General features: G+C 41.8%; 1 protein-coding gene across 1 annotated transcript in view; it reads right to left on the reverse strand.

Annotated features, from left to right (window-relative positions):
* Positions 1-101: 101 nt before the first annotated feature.
* Positions 102-21,624, reverse strand: part of SFMBT1 (Scm like with four mbt domains 1) — a 71,550-nt gene continuing 50,027 nt past the window's right edge. Inside the window, exons 9-21 of the mRNA XM_064724001.1 lie at positions 20,705-20,855; positions 18,367-18,449; positions 16,365-16,491; positions 15,566-15,679; positions 14,133-14,175; positions 13,190-13,254; positions 11,633-11,772; positions 9,610-9,719; positions 7,766-7,941; positions 6,873-7,051; positions 6,514-6,759; positions 6,172-6,300; positions 102-5,470 (exon numbers count right to left, since the gene is read on the reverse strand). Of these exons, the coding sequence (XP_064580071.1) occupies positions 5,330-5,470; positions 6,172-6,300; positions 6,514-6,759; positions 6,873-7,051; positions 7,766-7,941; positions 9,610-9,719; positions 11,633-11,772; positions 13,190-13,254; positions 14,133-14,175; positions 15,566-15,679; positions 16,365-16,491; positions 18,367-18,449; positions 20,705-20,855 (1,704 nt within the window). The 3' untranslated portion in view covers positions 102-5,329. The remainder of the gene's footprint in view (positions 5,471-6,171; positions 6,301-6,513; positions 6,760-6,872; positions 7,052-7,765; positions 7,942-9,609; positions 9,720-11,632; positions 11,773-13,189; positions 13,255-14,132; positions 14,176-15,565; positions 15,680-16,364; positions 16,492-18,366; positions 18,450-20,704; positions 20,856-21,624) is intronic.

The following is a 21,624-nucleotide window of genomic DNA, read 5'->3' on the forward strand; positions in this document are numbered from 1 at the left end:
CCAAAGCCATCAGTAACAGTTTAAGTATCTTTTTTAATTTTCTTACAACCACTTAAAACTGTCATATAACACAAACTTTTGTACACTATTTACAGACAAAACAAGTAAAATATCCATCCAAAATATTTTTTAAAAAAATCCTCTGATTAAATTGTTACACCTGCTCAAACAATGGTGGGACTTAATAGGCATATTTTCTTGTGCATGTTTCTCTTCCATGTAGTACTTCAGTCTCACTGCATATATATTTTTTTCTTTTAAAAGATAAAGAAAGATAAAACAAGCAGAAGGGACACAACACAATATGCATTTAAATCTTTGTTTAAGAACAAGCAGCTAATTAAAAAAGGCAAAATACAGGAAAAGTGCATCAGTTCCAATGAGTTAGTATAAGAAAGAGGCCCACAGGTGTGGAGCTGGCACCCTTTTGGGTAGAGATTCCTAGAAGACCTCTGATTGTCTATAGAGATTATTTAAAATTTATTTTAAACAGAAATAATAATAAAAAAAGGAATTAAAAAGGAGAGGAGAAACATGACACCTCCAGATTTTTTTTGTTTGTTTTGCCATGAGGTTTCTTGGAAACTGGTGCTCAACAACTTTCAGAGTGGGTGAGAATTCCTTTGTGCCCAGAGCTCAGTGCTGACCCCGAGCCCCAGGGCTGCTCCCCCTGGTCTGTGCCAGGCCAGGGGTGCCATTGTTTGTGCTAAGTCACTCAGTCCCACAGCCCTGGAGCTCTGTCAGCACAGATCTGCTCACTTCCATGGTTTAAAGCTGGGCCAAACACTGCTGCCTGGGCACCTGGACTGAGCAACTTCGTCTTCTCATCCAAAGTCCACTTGCATGTCTGGTGCATTTCAGAACAGATACCACCAAAATGACCAGGGAGACAAAGTGTCACTAACCTTAACTCATTTTTGCTGTGTTTGATACAGATTGGTATTTTGGTTTTACAACAATAAAAGAGGCTTCTTGTCTCTGGTGTTCCCAATCCTTCACCCAAAGGCTGCATGCAAGTTTGGGGAAGGGCAGCAGCACTCTGAAACAAGGGGTCAGCACACAGTCCCCTGTAAGGGAGCCTTCATCCTACATCTGAGGTCAAATGACCCAGCCTATGTCTTTGTGCTTAGTTACTTTTAGGTACTCTGAGCTCACAGTAGGCAGTAACCAGGCTGACACTTTGTGACAGGACTGGTTAAGGAGTAGCTTTGTACAGGATCATATTTTTGGCTTTCTGGTAAGGCTACTTCATTTAGTAACAACAGATTTGGTCCAAAGGTATCCATCCAGTCTCCAACGCGAGCTCGATAGTTTTGAAGCCTATTCCATTACATTCAAAAATCTCACAAGCCACTGGGCTTTCTGCCAACAAAGTACCAAGGCTTGTACTTCATACAGAAGAATGGAGTGCTCAGTCCAATTGCCTGTAAGTTTATTTACACTTCTGTGGACCTAGCAGCTAAATACTCCTTCCCTCCTTTAAAGCATCACTGGAATAAAGAACAAACACTAGCAAATCCTAAAACAACAACAAAATACTGCTAAAAGTTGTGACAGAGAATGTAATCTTTAAAACCACTCCCAAACTCTGTATGTACTGTTTCCATTAACCTCAGGAGAGACTGCAAACACTCCTGGGGTTCTATACAATACAGAAATTTGCAGCGAGGTGTATTCAACAGAAATTAATCTGCCTTTTATTTAATTCCTCGAAGAGGAACTTTCAGAAATGTTTAGAGATAGGAAAAAAGTAACTTCATTCACCAAGATCAGTGCTGTACCTCTCCTCTCCTGGAAGGACTGCTTTCAGTTTAGGATGGGCTGCAAGCTGCTTGTGCTTTGGGAATAATTCTACCACATGAAACCCCCATGGCATTTTTGGAGGTCAAATACTTCTCTGTTACAGAATCCTTGAGTTGGTGCAGAAAGCACACAACAGTGACCCAGCAAAATCCTCCTGCCTAACAAGGCTAAGCTTAGCCCAGCCAAAGCGGCACCACCAGGTTTCTAAAGCTACAATGTGCAAACCCAGGACTGCACAATGCATATGAAAACATGACAAGCAAGAACACAAACCTCAGTGGGTCAAGCCAAGGGTAAACTCCTGTTACCAGCCACATTAACAGTACACAAGGCTCAGTGGAGAGTTCATTTTCTTGTACTGGAGACATTTGTTAAGACATCAGTGCCTCTCTCCTGGACTCCAGCTTTGTTGTACTGTATGGTGAATTATGTGCTAGAGGACAGCACAAACCCCTGAACCCTAAATGACTGCAGGCTCAGTGATTTCTGATGGTGAAACATTGCTGTCACCCAAATCCAAGATTCAGCCACCAGCTACACAAAATCCAGTTTTGAATAAAGAGTGACTAAAGCAGCACGTGAGCTCATTTCAAGTCATACTGGAGTAAGATGAACAAGTAAGTGCAGTTGTGTCATCTGCCACGCACAGAGAAAGAGGAACTTGAAACAGAGTCAAGAACTTGAAACAGAGTCAGAAACACCATCCATCAAGATAAAGCCCCAATTATCCCTTTTAAATCCAGCAATAAAACAGAGTGCATTTTTTTCCAGGAAACAGAGTGTACAGTACCCGTGTGCAGCATAAAAACATTTCACAAATAATGAAAACATCCCTTTTGAAAATCTCAACACAAATAGATCCCATTGGGACCAGACTGTCAGTGCCTCCCAAAACAAGGCAGAAAAATCCAGCCTATAAAACATGCCAAAGGTGACCAGTGAGTATCCCACTAAGGGCTGAAACTGCTGACTGCTTTATTTACTGAGAAAAGGAGTATGACATTTGTATTTAAAACCCCAGGCACCATGTTAACAGGTCCACTAAATGACATGCTCAGCTCTGTTCTCTCCTGACAGCTACTTAAAAAGACATCTATCTGTCCATGGGGAAAGGTGGAAGCAACTTCTCCTGGCTATGCAGGGCAATCCTGCTGGGCACCAGGACAACAGAACTCTGGGAATTCTACTGCACTGACCCAAAAGCATCATCTTGCAGCCCAGAAGTTCTCTGCTGGTCAAATTTCTCAAGACAAGATGCTGACAGCAAACCAGCAGTGTTTCCTTAGAAATTTTTTCAAGCCTAATGGCTTATGAATGAGTTTGTCCTAAGGGACTGGAGTACAGGCAAATGATCTAAGCACAATATGAAGAGCCAAATCATCCATTTATTGGCCACATATCTGGTGTAAGGAGGAAAAAGGGACACTTTGATTTCAATTTAATTGTGTCTTCACACTCTGCTTACAATATGGGAGAAAAATTGTCCTAGCTACACACTGCCCTCCCTCAGCAATATTCAGCTTATAAATAATCTGACATTTTGATTCTGGAATGAAAAAAAAAATCTGATTTTAATAATTGTGTGAATAGTTCTGCCTTGACTAGGCAGTTACTGTAAGGGGCAAAAGCAACCAGCCCCAGTTACTGAGCTCTGCTTTTCACTGGAGGCAGCTCCCCCTCAGCACCAAGGGGGCAGGTGAAGTCACAGGCTGTGGCACTCAGCTCTGAGCCCACAGAGCACATCCTGCTGAATCCTGCAGCTCACAGCTTTGGAATGGCCAGTCACACTGGGCCTAAGGGACACTCCAATCATTCCATTTGAGCAGAGTCATCCCTCTTCATCAGAACCCAATAACTGCATCCTTCCTAAAGCCCTTCCTGCAGCAAGCACCTTCCTAAAGCCATTCCTGCAGCAAGCACCTTCCCAACTCACATGCATTCATGGGCCAGGAGCTTCCTGCAGAGATAGATTTGAACAGGACATAAAGGAGCAGAGCTGCACACATCCAGCTCCTGCCTGTGCTCCTGCAAACACTCTGAGAACAGGCAGAGTGAATGAATGCAAGCCAGCTGAAACTCAGCACTGATGTGATGCAGATCTTGAGCCTGATGTGAGTTTCCCCACACCTTTAATGGAAAGTAACATAAGCCCTGTTACTCCAAATGCAAAGCATTGGCCTACAGCAAGTGGCTGATTGGGTTTTATTACCACAGAAAATTAAAATCAGCAGTTCATCCTACTGTGAGTCTACTGATGGAACGAAGATGCCCCACTGGTCCTTTTCCTTTTCTGTAATAAAAGCACACAAATCCCATTCCAACTCACCAAATTTTCATCAAGTCTGATCCTGAGCATCTGTAGATAGTTAAAAATACAAAGTCAAGCTCATAAGAGTTTGCAGAATGCAAACACTGGCAGAGCTATGTTGCAGTCCTCTACTGATTGCAGTTTCCTTAGTGTATTCTCTAAATAGATGTTCAGGTAGCAAAGCAAAAGTCTGCTGACAGGCTCTATCTACATGGCCCAATTGTTTGCTAGAAGAAAAAGGAAATAACTTCATACAATAAAGAAAAAAATAAAAATTTGACAACCCAAATATAGAAAATGCAGAGGCACTTTCTCTTTCCTTCCTTATGTCCTACAGCCTGCCTGTAAGAGAAGTGCAAAATAATTCAGTTTTCTTACATCTGAAAAAAGGAAACATCCAGGTTATGCCTACAGAAGTTTCAGCTAAAGCTTTGGAACAGAAGCTGACATTGGTTTGCACTCTGGACATGCCCACAGAAGCCAGACTGCTGTGCAGCCACGGACCACATGTCCAGAAACAGCAGTTCCCTCCCTTTTTAGTTCATCACTTCTACTGTTCAGGCTACAGAGGTAGTAAAAACAAAAGCAAAACCAACAACAGTGAAACAAACCAAAATAAACAAACAAAAACTTCAAAAGGAACCACACTCTTGCTATACTGTACATTCAGAACCCTGTGGCCACATTGTTGTCCTAACAATGAACAAATTCATTAAAAATCTCAACATTAACACACGAATGTGCAAAGAACACATTCCAAAGTCAGTGCTGTGGTAAAGCAAGTGTTCATCCACAGGGAGGGCAGGGGATTCTGTGAAACATCAGGAACAGAAAGGTTATTTCTGGCAGCCTACATGCGAACGTAAACAGGATCCGTTTCTCCTTTTAAAGTTCCGTGCCAACAGAACTATTGAAATGTCATTTCCCACAAGAGGAGACTTTTCTGTCATCATTAAAAAATACATTAAAAAAAGGGAACCATAGAGCAAGAGACTATTGTGTTCCCAAGCTGGCAGCTGGTAGAGTAGCCCCTGTGTTTGCATTGGCATTTTGCTCCAGATGTTGTCTTCCTTCTGTTGAAATAGAAAAAAGTGAGGCTGACACACACTTTTAGGTCACCAAGGCCTCAGTTTAAGTTCATTTGGCTTTACTTGCTAGAGAAGAAGGAGCATGGTTTTGTAGTTGTGCTTCAAAGGTCCACTTCAACTTGGCTGCTCCTCAGTTTGCAAACTGCTGGTAGAAGGCAAGTTTGACCCTCTCAATGTGATGGCAGAGTTTAATAGCTGGTCCAAGCTTCAAGTCCATGCACTCCTGAACAGTGGGCAGGGTCAGCAGCAGCAGTGCCTGGCCATCAATTTCCTGTCACAAGACAAAAATTCCAGAGTGACTCTGTTGTTATTCTCCCTGCTCCTTCAGCTTTGACTCGCTGTAATTTCAGATTTGTGACCGTTTGTGAATTAGATGCTTCTTTCATGTTCCCCCAGGCAGCTTAAAAATCTCTCTCACACACAACAAATTAACTCCTTTCTTAAAATGCCAGCTCAAATCCACCAAGGCACAGACTCTCGGGAGATTCTACTGTAAAAATTACAACCCAACAGAAGAAACCAAGGGAATTTCATGCAGAAAGTAATTTTAACCAACCACAGCATCTTTCTGTAGAAACAGAGGTTCCAGAAGGTGAAGTCTTTCTGCAACATCCACCACTACAAACCACCCCAACCATTAGTTCTAATAGTACAGTTTTAATAGACACTGGTTTTATGGCAAATTTTAACCAAGATGCAAATAAAATGTTGACTTTTGTCATGGTGCTTTGTTGTAGGCATGATTTGTAGTTTTGGGATTCAGATGCTCTGCAGACCAAAATCTCCTCCCCCTAGTAGTGAGAAACCTGAAAAATTCTGGTCATTCCCTGAACTCTCCTCTCTCAAACTGCCACAGATTGCCCAAGTTGTTTATTTCCTCAGAAACCTATTAAAAAAAAGTTCTTTTTCTGACTCCTTAGGGGATAAGAAGCCAAGTGACAGATTCAACATTCAGCAGCCAGAAAATGATACCTGATCAAGGAAAATCCTTGCCAGGGGAGCACAGTCAGTGGATTTGAGGAATCGTACCACATCAGCCACACTCCATTCCAGAGGGTTACTGTCCAGCTGCAGCTTTTCAGCAACTTCCATCTTTATGTCCTAGACAAGCCAAAAGAATTCCCAAAATATTACATATGCTTAGTCTTTATTACAGTCCTATGACTCAACCATAACAAACATCATGGATTTTAATTATTCTGTAGAGTTTTCACAACGCCCTTCACAGAACACACATTGTGGTTAATACCTCCAGGATTTTGGTCCTTGCTCAGCAGGGAGCAAGCCAAGGCAGAAATCCACATTCCAAGTTACCTTTGGTGAAGGAGGTTTGTTTTCATCATCAGAAAAGGAGAAGGTCCTGAGCTTCCTCTTCCGCTTGTCTCGGTCCTGAGCCAGGGAATGAGACAGTTCACTCTGGGTGGGAGAGGATGACAGGGATTTCTTCTCTGACACCTCTGATTCTTCAAGCAGCTCATCTTGGTGCTCTGAGGTGCTGTCCTCAGTCAGAGACTCTTCATCCACCTCATCCTGGTCATCCTCCTCTTCTGCCCCACTGCCCTGAAGAGTTAGGAGAAAAGAAAAAAGGCAGCTGTAACCCTGAAGTTACAAGGTTTGCTGTTTCAAATGAAGCAGTCAAAGATCACATCCCAGATGCATGAGCACTGTCCTACCTGGGGAGATCCAGCTGGAGTGTTATCCACAGATGTGGAAGAACGTTTTTTCTTATGAACAAAGAAATGTTTTCGTCTCTTCCGTCTTTTATTTGGTTTCTTCATGGCTACTTCCAGGTTGCTGTGGCCGCCTGGGGGCCGACCTATCCGCTTGTTTTTCCTCTTGCCATAATAGTGTGCTGCCAGGACAGAGGGAAGGAGCACACTGCTGAAATGCACCTGCAGGGTCACTAGTTATGATTGCCCCTCATCAGGACTGGAAAATAGGACATTTCCCAATAGGAACCCCAGTTCTGCAAATCTTCAAAATCACTATGTCTGTATTTTCCACTTCAATTTGATTTAAGGAACAAGAGTTACTGATCAATTTTGTTTGCCCTGCAAAGATTTACTTCCTCCATCTCTGGGAAGCCTCCAAATGATCCTGTTTTATACAAAACTTATCAAATATTTGGTCCAATTTAATGGTGCTTTTTATGATGATTTGTAGTTTTTAAACATAGCCTTAATGCACTGCTTGTTCTCACAGTGTCAAATGGTTAAAGCCAGCCTACAAAAACCTAAAAAACTAAGAAAATAGCTTGAAGGTGTTGCATTTTTTCCCCACAACAAATCAATAAAAGTAATTATAATGCTACTTAAATTACAACATTAGTCAGTTCTTGTCCCAAAAGCTGTTTTAAAAAGATAAAGTTTTAAGCACACAACAGAAGTTAAGCCATGGTTCTACCACTCAATTCAGAATTAATTTTTTCTCCCCTACACACTGGAACACAAATATTTTGTAGGCCTCTCTATGCAGTGCTTGAGCTGCTCCTTCTGGTGTAAAGCCAAAAGAAACTAAAATACAACACTCCAAACTCCACCTTGGTGTGGATCAGGGATCTACTCACTGTATTTTGTCTTTGTCAGGACAGAGCAGTTCTCTGAACACTTATCCAGCACCATCTGAGGGCCAAAGAGGTTTGGGCAACATTCCAGCTTGATGCAGGTTTTCCTGCAGAAATCTGCCACCCGATCTGCCGTCCTCACAACCTCCACGGTGGCACGGTAGCTCTTGCCTTTGTACCTGGCAGTGAAAATACAGGCACAATTAGGAATCTTCTAATGACCAGGATAAAAGGACTTCCTTGAAAGGTGTACAAAAGCACTGAGATCAAACTGAGAAAAAATACGAGGAATGATGAACTTTATGGACTGCTAAGTCCAGGAAGCAGGAGCTCATGGCTCTTCTGTCAGATCCCCAAATAAAGAAAATCCATCACAGAGGTGGCTGCAGCACCAAACACAGCAACACTGCCCCATCAACAGCTACAAAACACCATCTGAGGGGACTGCCCCAGAGTTCAGATATTTTGTTTTCTTTGTTCACAGATGGTTTGCTCTCTCTTTGCTTTTATGGGACTGCAGAAATGCCCACTGTGGCATGGACAGCTGGCTCCTCAAGGCTCAGAGTACCCACTGAGCTCACTCAGGTAACAGCACAGCTTTTGGTGGGCCTTTCTGTGCTCATCCTTTGGAGACAAGGGGACCACTGCCACATTTCCAATCAGCTTTTGTCTAACTGCTGAACAATTCCCTGGGGCAGTCACTTGCATGACTCTACATACTGCTCCTGTTTGATTTAAATGAAGAAATGATTCTTTTTTGTTCACCAACCTTGCTATACACTGAAAGAGCTGCACTGTGCAATATCTACCAGAGCTGCTCAGCATTTCTGCTTTATCCTCCCAGCACAGCTACAAGCATGTGCTGATATCTACCAGAGATGTTTCAGGCCTGCAAGTACCTCGGTAATACCTTGTAAAAACCAACTGCATCATCATAGTCCAGATACCCCTAGAGTCACTACTGTGGCAAAAGAAAGCAAACTGCAACTTCAGCGACACTAAATAAATATTTTTTTCTTTATTCCTCAGCTATACCCTCTATTTACAGCAACCTTTGTCATCTTCCTATTGCCCAATTCAGAGCAGTCCTCCAATATATGGAAAGATGTCTTTTTGTACATGAAACTGATCCAACAAAAGAATTACTGACATGTTCAAAATTATGTAGGAAAGTGTGCAGCGGCACATTGGGAAAATCTAATCTCTAATATGCAAACACAGTGACCTAATTACAAAACCATCCCTAGACTATAAAGGAGTATCTGGACTTATCAAATATATGCAAATATGTTCACTGCTCTTTTCCTAGCTGTAAAAGTAATCTTGCAAAGAAGCTTCAACCCAAAAAGCTCAGCAGGAAAACTGGGAGTGCTTTAGGGCAGACTGCTGTAGAAAGCCATCCATGTCAGGCCATTTCAAAGCTTCTAACTTTATTTCTGAAGAATCTTTCTCCACTAAGAAATTTGTGTGGAAATGCCTGAGAAGCTTCCCAAGAAGTACATGTTTTTGCTTTAAAACACTGATAATTATCTTCAGGTGAATTAAATTATCTTAAATCTTAAAACAATCACCCAGAGGTCTGTCAGTACAATGTTGTACCAGTGCCACACCAGTCTCTAGCTGCTCACAAGCCTGCAGCAGAGTACACTGCCATATTATGGAGCATTAAATTCACATGCACTGCACCAGAACTCTTAAAGAAATTTATAAAGAATTCAACACTTAATGGCTGCTGGCATCCTTATGTGCTCTAAGCTATTTTTCCTTCCCTGAAACCTAAGCTAAAGCACAGCCTGCAGAGAACAGCTACTGGGCCTGAGGAGCCAGGGAACAGGACAGGAATTTACTTGGCTTTTAGGGTCTCTCCATGGCCATGCCAGGCAGCCTCTTCATCCAGCTGCAGCTCTCTCAGGACACGGCTGGGTTTGTAGGCAGCGTTGATCAATAAAGTGAGAACCTACAGCACGGGAGGGAAGAGCAGGAAACATGTGTAAGTTATTTGTACAATAAATCTGTTTTAAAGTGCCAGGGCAGAATAGGAAATTACTCCTATTCATCCAAATTATCTAGCATCAAAGCACTCATTCACAGCAGGATTACAGACACCTCCTGACAGTGCCAAAACGAGCACTGAGAGCAGCCGACACTTTGGGCCTTCCCAGCCCTCAGAATTCGAATGCACAGTCACGAGTGTATCCAGCAATTTCCAAGTCATTGCCCTTGAATTACACATCACTAAATTAATGCCTGGGGCTGAGAACTCCCAAACTTGCGTAACCTTGGCTAAATCTGAGCGATTATCTTAAAGATTGTGTGTCATGGGAAGTTGTGCCAAAAAACGCTGCAGGATTTTGCTGCCTGCTAACAACAAAACCATAGTGCAGAATCCTAAACTCTCATCTGTTTTGCTTCCATGAACCATGATAAGGTCTCTATTTTCATAAAATGATAATTTCTTGAGTATTGTAAAGTAACTTGAAGTTGTGAATAACCTGAAGTTAGTGGGGGATAGTACAAAATGTGCACTCTAATTGTACTTTTTATGTTCACTGTATGCTTATTCCAGATCATTCCCAACTGGGTGCATAACAACCTTGACATTACAAATTTGCAGTTTTATTGCTACTTAGGCAGCAGTCCAGAAATCAAAGAAAAGTATTAAATATAATCAAGCACCAAACTCTAGGATCCCTACAATGAGCAAGACTCACAGCTGAAATGAATACAATTGAACATACTGGCTGAACTTTCAGCACTACTCAGCACCCCCACATCAGCAGGATTTGTGCACACTTTCTGCTTTCAGGCAATGAAGCAGAATAAACCTTCAAGATTAAATGAAGCTGCCACAGAATTTCACATTTGCTCTTTTGCAGTTCTTTCAATAAAATACTGAAATAGGCAGAAAGGATAGGGTACTTTTCTGCATGCAAAATTGGCCCTTTTTCAATAGTCTGCTTGATTCTTGACAACCAGACTCTTGTTTTACAGCATGTCTGCCAGAAAGTCTTAAAGCTCTCTCCCCATTAAGATACTTGGTAGGGAAGGTAAAATTCCAGGTATGTTAAGCCAATTCTTATATATAAAGTAATCATTTCATGACAGCTCAAGTGTGCATATCCAGTTATATTCCAGTCTTGGGAAATTTCCAGCCTCTCAGATAATAACCACCTCATGATCTTTTTTGAAATTTCAGAAAAATAATTACATTAAAGTATCTGTAAATTTGCTGTGAAAAACATTCTGGAGAAGAAGCTCTCTGGCATTAAAGAATGGCCTCCTCCTCCCTCAGTTACATTAAGAAGCCAAACTGTAATTTCACCTGATCTATGCAAATTGTATCCAACTTATAAAGCACAGATAACTCTTTTCATTTCCCACTTACTGAACGTAGTTTGCCAATTTGACTAAGAAAATCTGTATTTCCTCTGTTTTACCATCAACAGTGCAAACTGTAAAGGAATTTTGGGATTATCTCCAGCTAATTTCTGTTAATTAAAATGGAAACATTTATTACAGCTATAAAAAGATACTAACTCCTTTGATTGTGGTAATTACAGGTTATACTGTTTTAACAGAAAATAAAATTCAGCAGTAGAAGGCTGAGTGTTACTTAGATAAATGAGAGGCTTTTACTCTTATCAGCCATTCATAAAATCATTCATGATTTATACTTTATTATATGCAAAAAGACACTCCTTACTTATGATCAGCTTAAATTTCTGAATTACCCATCTGTAATTAGACAGATACTCTGTGTTTAAGATATTCTGCTATTTGTAGGCCTCTCTATGCAGTGCTTGAGCAGCTCCTTCTGGAGTCAAACTCAAAAGAAACTAAATATAAAATAAAAGATGTCCATCAGGTCACCTCCTTCAGCACCAGCACACAGTTCCCAGGTCCCACGGACTGGGGCAGCTCTGCAATCCTGCCTTTGTTCAGGTAAGGCCCCGAGAAGCACCGGTGGTTGAAGTAGATCTTTGGGCAGCAGTACTTGCCGTTAATTACCACTGAGAAATGAGAAAACAAACATTGAAATCACACCCTGCAAATGCCCCAGGAAAGAATCTCGCAGTAGGTAACAGTTTATGTGCTGTAAAAAAAGGAGGGGAAAAAGTTTTGAATGACGGGGATTTGAGGTACTTTCTGTGTCACGTTTGCAATGGCACCATTAGTTATTCCCCGTTGTCAAAACATTTTCCATACTTCACACCCGTGCTTGCAAATTGTCAAGCTGCAGTAAATAAAGATGGTCATGTATCAGAAAGGAAACATTCCCTCCTGGCTAGTCTGCTGCTTCGTGGTACCACACCAGTGAGAGCAGCAAAGACAAAGACAATCCCAATTTTTTGGTAGCAGAAACAGTTCCTACACAGCAATTACAGATACATTTTCCAGTAAATTTTCCCTCCCTCAAACTTCTGCCACCAGAGAAACTGGCAGTTATTCTCCACTGTTTATCCTAAACTGCAGCATCACATTGTTTTGCATTTTTAAATCGTTTTCCTTTGATTAGCAAACAAAAGATTCAGCAACTGATAAACTGACCTTTGATGAAGTGACATCAAGCTCTCTGAATCTATTTAATGGTTCAGCATTGCTCAAAATTCAAGTATTAATATATATTGCAATACACTTATGTACAAAACCAATATTGTTTTACCCAGCAGTGTTCTAGTTTTTCTTGGCTGAGCAACACTACCACTTAAAGACTTTAAATTCAGCAGTTGAAAACTGGCAGATAAATAAATGAAGTCAAATTTACATTATGACTCTATTAAAAGCCAATTAAAATGATAAACAAGGACACATCATTTTTATCTTGCTTTTAGGGAAGCTTCAGATGTGCACTTCACTGTACAGAAAACAGCAGAGGAGGAGGCACTGTGTTGCCAAATGGATGGATCTGTGTGACTTTCACCAGCAGATGTACTTATTCATCACATTCCTTCTTGCAACAGTTGAGAAAATTATTAGATTTTGCCATCTGGCACACAAAGCAGTTTGCTGTTTGAATTGGTTTTGTTTATCACCACGATGAAGTTAAAAATAAAACCAGAGAGATCTGCTTCCCAAAGCCAGAATCCAACAATTCTGAGCACAAATATAGCACACCTGCTTCTCCCACTTTATCAAACTGAACAGGTGACAACAGAAGGTCACAGTGCACATTCAGCTTCACAGATCCTCTGCTGGATGGGCAATGTTCTGGTGTAAGAATCTGATTTCCAGGCTTAATGCACATATGAAATGCAGAACACAAGTAACTGCAGGTTTTTGTTTGTTTCATTCATTTCTGAAGTTCAAAAAATCATCAAGGGATGAAAATCTCCAAACCCTTTCCTCCCCTTCCTTCTCCTAACAGGACTGAGCAGGTGAACTCTTACAGGATATTGCCTTTGTTAGCCTGACCTCTGTGATCAATACCTGAGTCAGAAGAGTTCAGTTCTTGGTTCTTTAGTCCATCATGAACTGTCCTTGAAGATAAAATTCTGAAATTGAAAGGAGGAGATTGGGAAAACAGACAGATAGTCATGACAGTCACCTCTCTGTTACTAAAACACAATAACACTTTTTTTCCTCAGCTCCAGCCTTATTAACTTTTTATACCTCCCCTGTATCACAATAACATACAGAAACTACCAAATTCCATTTGGAAAGGACTTCTGTCCTGCTACAGCCAGCAGCAATCCTTCCTTGCTTGAAGTCCCTGGGCCACCATGGTGACAGACACCTCCCACAGCTACCCACAGGAGTCTGCATCCCCTGACTCCTCCTAACTTCACATTCCACAGCACAGGCAGTGCACCCTCACCTTATGCATTCTGAAAAAGCTGGCTTTGAAACAAAATACAACCAGAATGACTCCAGTACTCTGGTAAGGATCCCAACTGCAAAACATGGGGGAACAGTCTGCTCAGAATTTTAGGAGCAATGCAAACACTGGCAGGACTACTGACAGCTCTGGTGTTTGTAGAGCTGTAAGAGTCAATAAAGCCAACTGTGAGCATTCCATGGAGCATTTCTGAGCAGGCTCATGAGACTGAGCTCCACGTGCATGACACAGTTTCTAGACTCATTGTAGATAGCAGCAGAACTTTTCTTTCTGCCTGCTTTGGGCCAAATTTAATCTGGGAAGGAGCAATTACAAAAAATTCCAGGCTTTCTATCTCCTCTTACTGTAGTGCAAAAGGTCTTTCTGAACATCAGCAGAATCTACCAGCATTAACACAAATGGAGTGTGGAACCTCTCAACCCTCAGTACAGCACTTTTGCAAATCTACATGTTCCCTAACACAGCAAATTTTCCAGTTGAAAAATAAAGAGAAAAAACTCAACAAAAAACAACAGCCAATAACCTGTTACTTACTGTTTCTCTGGTTGAACTACTGCAATTTTTTTCTGCTTGTTTACTGAAAGAAAAACAAGAGCAAAATATTAGAGGAAATCAAATGAAGCATCTAGACTAAGATATATACATATATATATACACACACATATATAAATATATACACATATATATATTGGACTCATTTCTTTAAATATAGAGCAAAAAGGATCTATGTTCCCATCACTGCAGTGTCAGACAACTGACCCAGGCGCACGAGACCCAAGTAATTTGAAGAGAACCAGAAGCTTTACTTCAACTTCCATTACAAATTCTTTAAATCAAGCATGCATATGCCCAGTTTTCGATGAAGTTTTACTTTCTGTGCCTCTTTATTTGCATCAGAACCCCATAACTACCTGTACTACCAGCCAAAAAAGGAATTACATGCTTTCTTTTGCAGCACCCAAAGGTTATGTTCTTTGGCACGTGTCACTTTACTGGCACAGTAACTTCAGCACTTTAACTTTCAAATGGAATGAAATCAGCTGGTTAGACACACCAATGATTTCAGCCAATTGCTATGCAAGAAAACACTGCTGCAACCAAATCAGTCATTTAGGTGGTGGGTCCACTTGCTAATTCTGGCTTTCACAACCAGGTAGTAAAATAAAACAAGGTAATGCAACATTATGCCTCTTCAGCAATTTCATGCTTTGACCACAACAAAACTTCTGGATTTTTTTTTCAAATCATCTTTTATCTAATTAGGATCCCCCCTCTTCTTCCTCATCTCTCCTTGGCAGTGCAAGTGGATTAATTTCTCTTGCTTTGACTTGCAGAAAATGACAGCTCATTTCAATATAAAAATTTTCTTATTAATCAACACTGAAGAAGTTCTTCAGTTTCTCCAATCCCCAGTAAACTTTAATAAACATGCCTCACTAACCAGTTGAGAGAAGACACTTATTCTACCTACTAGTGTAGTTAAAAAGGTGGGGTTTACTCTTCAGCACTTGGTCATTAGGGATCATCACCACCTGGCCCATTGAGAAAATCAGTTTCCTTTATTTTCACTCCAAACGTGCACACAATCCACACTGCTTTGTTGTGGCATTAACATTTGCACAAGTGCACATGTAAAATCAGTATCAGGGCCAGACACATGGCAAGAACAGCTCAGACAGAGGTAAATGCAGAGCAGAGGAGGTGTTCATACACAGGTAGGATTTCCTTGTTAGGCCAGTGGATTGTCCTCACAGTGTGCAGGGGCCTCAAGCCAGCACTGCGGGGTTTCAAGTTGTAGTGCTTCCAACTGGCCCCAACAGCCAGGGGAGCAGTTGTGCAACACACAGAGCCTCTGTGCATGATGAATGTTTCCAAACTCAGCCATGCCAGCAGTAATTCTGCAGCAATTTGCTCTGGCAGGTCTCACCAGCTCCACCCCACCCCTGCAAACAGAAGAGAACTGGTACCTATTGCTTTGCGAGGAGGCCTGAGCTGATATCCATTCGTCTCACACCAACCCACTGGAAATATATTCATTGATTCCACACTCACTATACACTCAGGGACAGGTTTCTTGGAGCCTGTTCAGTTCAGAAAAGGAAAAATTGAAACAAGTCATAAAACCTCTAATTTGGTTAACACTTGCTGCATGTTTGTTAGTGAAGCTGCTTTGATTTATGGTGTATCTGGAACACAATAACAATCATTTATTCATCCCCTTTTACTGACCAGATTCTTTCCTGACCTTATTTACTTCCTCCTAAAGGCTGGAGATGGGAATTTTCCCTCGCAGTTCAGCAGAGATGCACAGTGCATAGCAAGTGCATGCTGATGTACTTCCAATCAAGAAATGGGATTATAATGGAGAACAGCTGACACAGGCTTACTCTACCTTAATGAAGAAACTTTCCTTCCTAGGTCTGGCCAAGGCTTGCTCAGAATGCAAGTCACTCATCTGTGAAACTGTCACAAGGCCCCTGCTTTCCACAAGGCCCTGCTCAGCACTTTGCATGGTGCATGAGCCCAGCACTGACACTGCAATGCACAAATGACATTTTGGGCTTAAACAAGCAGTGCCAGCCAAGGCAAACTGGAAACTGACAATGCAAGTGGGTTTTGACTATGATTTCATTGAGGAAACAGTGCCTTGCTGCCCATATTCTGCACACAGTCAGTTTGCTCCAAATACTCCTCAGGTTTGGGGATGGCCCTACAAGCAAGTGCAGTGATGGGCAAGCACTCCTCTCTCCCCCCAAACCAGCTTACCCTCCAGCTGAAGCCAGAGGTATGAATCTTTTAACTTGGTGACTGTAGCAATGCAAACTTCTTCAGGATCAACTGGGTTCACAGCCTCGAGTTTCATGTTCTCTTTAAATCCATGGTCAGAAGTTAACTAGGAAAAAGCCAGAATATTTCAGTAAGACACCAGCTGTGTATCCAGGACAGGATATGAATATCCATGAACAGGAGCAACACAAAGCCCTCACAGCCTGAATAACACAGAGAGATACTCCGACAGAGGACATTTCAGATAATTAGCACACTGTAAACAAGTAAGATATATCAGGAACTACAACAAATTTAAGTTACAAAAGGCTCTACAGACCTAGCAAATTTGTCCTCAAAAAATAAGGATGCTCAGGCTCACTGAAAGGACTGAGTGCATTCTCAGCAATCAGAAATTCTCTGCTGCTTGCCACCTGAGTGATAAGTCTGACAAATAGTCTGTCCAGGTTCTCTATTCTATCATGTTAACTTGGAAATCCACTTTACGTATGCAAATAACATTCCTGCCTCATCTGAGCTCTGGCAGGCAGAATAGGAAGCTTTCTTTTCATTTTACATTTTTTGGATAAGTAGGGTCTTACTTTATTCACCAATACAGTTTGCATTTATATATATTTATAAAAATCCCTAAAACATAAGAATAGGTGTTTATCCAGCTCTGGAGCTCTTGAATTAAAGATAAGAAGTACCAGCCAGACAGAAGAAGACTCTTCTTCCCAGAGCCACTCTGCAATGTAATTACAGGATCAATACATTATGAATTCTGGAACTAGCCTCCAGTGATCAACTCTTCTCAGAAAGGGATAATAAATTCAGTGACCTGCTCTAAGATGCTATAGTTTACAAGACAGAACAAGGGCAACAAGAATTCATAGCCAGCAACACTCTCTTCAAAAACTGGTAATTATTCATTCTAATTTCTCCCCCTAAGCACTGCAATAGCCCAAGTATGGTAAATGGAACTGGAAGGCAGGTGTTAATAGTACCCTTTCCTGCTTGACAAGGTATTGTGCTTTGGGGGACAGCAATATTGTCACTGAACCAACAAAAGCCCAAAATCTTGCACGTCCTTCAGGCACTGGTTAATGAAAAATGATTATTTGGTACTAATCTAAGATGAATTTGTATTGATTAATACAATAGAATTAATTTTTCAAGCTGAAAGGATGGAAGATTGAAAGAGTACCCTTAGTAAATGAAAATAAGGTCTATTAAAAGGCTCTGTTTCCACAGTTACAGGAGTGACAATGACTGATGCTGTTCTATGTCTCTTCCACGGACTCTTACACATCTCAATTTCACAAAACAAACATTTATTTTCAGTCTGCTTTATCATAACTGAAACATTTGGTCCACTGCCTCCCTATCTAGGAAGCTGGCATGCAACTATTTCAGCTCACTCTCATTTATACTGTCTTATCTCTTCTGAGTTATCACAGGTAAGGTGTTGAGGTGCTCAAACGTGTCCAGAGGAGGGCAACAAAGCTGGTGAAAAGCTGGAGGGAATGCCATGTGAGGAAGAGCTCAGGACTCTGGGTTTGTCCAGTCTGGAGAACAGGAGGATGAGGAGGGACCTCACTGCTCCCTGCAGCTCCCAGAGGAGGGGATGTGCAGAGGGAGGTGCTGATCTCCAGGGACAGGATGTGTGGGAATGGTTCTGAGGGCACCTTCAGATGGACACTGGGCAGCACCTCTTTACTGAGAGGGTGGTCAAACACTGGAACAGGCTTCCCAGACAGGGGCTCAAAGCTCCATCCCTGGCAGTGTTTGGACAATACCCTTAACAACACATTTTCATTTTTGCTTAGCCCAGAAGAGGGTCAGGCATTGGATGGGATAATTGATCACTGCAGGTCTCTTCCAGCTCAAACATTCTACTCTACTTGGAAAAGCAATTAAAGTAAGAAACAAAAATGTTCCTCTCCCTGGAATCAGGGTGTCACTGAGGCAGCAGAGGAGATTTTCAGCAGGAGAACCTTACCAGAGGGAAGCAGCTCTGGGGAGCTGCCTCGGCCCCGCACTGTTTGAGGTAGTCAGCCCAGTCGAAATCCTGCCCAGGGTAACCTAGGACAGCAAAGAGCCAAGGGTTAGAGCTTAACAGCTGAGACTCATTTCAAACCCACCTGACACACAGGGACTGAGATCTGTTTGGGTCACTCAGGCTTGTGAGCTGACTTAGGGCTTCAGGGAGCCATGTGAGGGCAGACCACTCCAACCTGAATCATGAATCTGCCAAGCAGACAAGCAACTGAAACACGGGAAAGCAGTTTCACCCCTAACAGTTTCACTCATCTTACACAGTTTCACAGAGTACAGATGAAATTCAGGAACGATTTCTGCAACTGCTCTTGTGTCAGCTCTGAAGCTATTTTTTCAAAACAGAGCACTCAAAAGGTGCACAATATCAACACACTGCTCTCTCAAAGACATGTTAAATGCTAAGTCATTAAAGAGAGCAGTAAGATGTGCCAAGAGCCTCATCAAGTCTGATAACAGCTGTAGATCTGCAGACATCTGAAGGGAAGTGTCTTAACAAGGACTCCATCAGGAGACAGAGAATCCTTCCAAGAAAAATTATATTCTTCTTGGGGGAAATACTTGGCTTCCCTGTGATCTAACAAAAAGCAAATAACTGAAGGGAATGGGGCCCAAAAGTGCTGCCATGTCAGTTTGAGGCTGGCGGTGAATTAGCAAGGACACAAGTGCTGCACTTATTCCATTCCCCTTAAAGGAACACCTGTGACAACACATTAAGAAATCAAACAAAATTTGAAACCCAGTGTATGAATATAACATTAACATGATGATCTAAATTGCAGAGATCCAAAGTTTCACCCCAGAGCCTCCTTTTCTCCAGGTACCCCCTGATCCCTCAGCTGCTCCTCACAGGACTTGGGCTCCAGCCCCTTTCCCAGTTCCATTCCCTTCCCTGGACCTGCTCCAGTCCCCCAGTGTCTGTCTTGGAGTGAGAGGCCCAAAACTGAAGTCAGGGTTTGAGGAGAGACGTCACCAGTCCAACCTAACTTATTCTGTGACTCTTCCTCAGAAAGGGCTGAACCACAGAAAGACTTAATTATTCATTTTTCTCAGTTTTACCAGTGCCAGTAGAGCTCTTGAGACCTCACACAATTCAGAATGACCACTATGTCCAGAGAAATGAGAACAGAAACTTAAAATATTTGTCAGCTCCAGTCACATGCCTATAAAGTGAAGACTTCACTTTTCACATGCAAAATTTTAGGAAATGCTGGTCAGGCAGAGTCACTTTTCACACCTTATCCAAGCAAAGGCAGGAGACAAACATCCTACAGTCTCTGCTCCCCTGATGTAAGGAGCAGCTGAAACAAAACAAAACTCTGAATTGTGAGGTGCCAAGTAAGAGAGCAGAGGACCAGGTTTTACAGTACCACTGACATTTCTAGTTTGAGAAAATGAATAAATATTTCAGCAGTGCAGGAAGACTACCCTGTTCCCTTATGTCCTGAAGCAATGTTTCAACAATCTGCAACAGCGCCTGATAGGCCATTGGTCAAAAAAATAGTTCATTAACTTCTGAGTGATAAGATAGCCTAAAAATATTACAAAATGTTGGATAACAATGTTCCATTCTGACCAGAAGCAAAAATCCAATGCAAATGACTACAGGCTTCTGATAGCATGTAAATTAAGTCTGAAATCAACATTTCTTTCAGGCCTGGAACACTCACTCCATCCATTCCAGCATTCAGGTTGTTATGCATGACATCCTTAGCCTCTCTCATCATCCCAAATCCACGCTCATGCCCTGGAAATCTCAGTTCCCCAAACTCAAACCTCCTGATTTTCAGAGCTGGATTGTCATATTAATATTTTCTGAAAAATCCCCTTCACCCAGGATTTTTCTCCTGGGAAGCTGAGAAGCCTCAGAGAAAAAGGGAAACAATCTCATTTGCTTCTCCTGTGTTTTGCTCCTTCAGAATGTGTTTGGAGATTGTTTCATTGGATTCTGGTGTGAGTTGTTTTGATTCTTTGCCCAATCAGTGCCAAGCTGTGTCAGGACTCTGGAGAGAGTCACAAGTTTTCATTATTATCTTTTTAGCATTCTGTAAGTATCCTTTCTGTATTCTTTAGTATAGTATAGTTTAGTATTCTTTAATATAATATAGTATAATAAAATAATAAATGAGCCTTCTGAGAACATGGAGTCAGATTCATCATTCCTCCCTTCATCTGGGGGCAACGCAAACACAACACTGGATCTTTGCTGTGCTGCTCTGTCCATGGCTTTGCCAGGAGCTGTGGGGAGCAGAGGGGAGCAGGAGGAGGCTGCACAGACATACCTGGGGGCGGGCTGAGGTGCAGCCCGTTCTTCAGGCTCCACTGCACCGGGAAGATGCCGGCGCTGTTGAGGTGACAAACGTAGCGCTGGCTGCTCGCGCGCTCCGCCCGCAAGTCATCGATTTCTATCATGAAATATTTGTCATTGAACACCTGCAGTCAGCCAAAAGAGAACCACGGGCTCTTGTGAGATGCAGATTCTGGTAACTTTATTAAACAGCAGTATTGCCTGATAGAAACCCTTTACCTTGAAATACCAGGAGGGTTATGAAAAAATAAAAGAATCTTTGGGCTTCATAAATCAGCAGACTCATCTGCGTTATCCAGAAACTTAACAAATATGAATAATAAAACAATGTCTGAGCACTTAAAAGATAAGGTGACCTAGTGCTTTAGGGAATTTTCTCATGAAAAATGCACAGAAATTAGCATCTGTGGTCTTCCTACTATTCTATAACAAACTGCTTATTTCAACAAGGCTGAACTGCATCCCAGGATGGACTATCACAAATAAAACCACTACACTCTTGAAGCAAATAGAAGCAGGACAAGCAAATAGCAAGAAAAGGAATGCCTGATCATGTTGGAGAGTTTTCATTTCAACTTTGAAACTCCTCGTTTGGAAATCAGGCCATCTAAATGTCATGTGTAATGTAAGGTTATGTCACAGTAATGACATAACCTTCACAAAATCAAAACCCCAAAAAAACTATCTCCAGGTGGATACTCAGATTGTGAGGGTATATACCCTATTTTAAAACTATGGGTTTGACAATTTTCATCGTTTGATATTTTGAGCTTGTATCTTTATGGAACTTTTCCCCTCCACTGAAATCCAGTGGCTTCAGCACCAGCAGCTGTTTGATCAGGCAGCCTGTCCCCTGAGGGAGACCTACAAAACACTTCATTTGGAAACTAGCTC

This window comes from Zonotrichia leucophrys, chromosome 12, assembly GCF_028769735.1.
Source record: "Zonotrichia leucophrys gambelii isolate GWCS_2022_RI chromosome 12, RI_Zleu_2.0, whole genome shotgun sequence".
Classification (NCBI taxonomy): Eukaryota; Metazoa; Chordata; class Aves; order Passeriformes; family Passerellidae; genus Zonotrichia; species Zonotrichia leucophrys.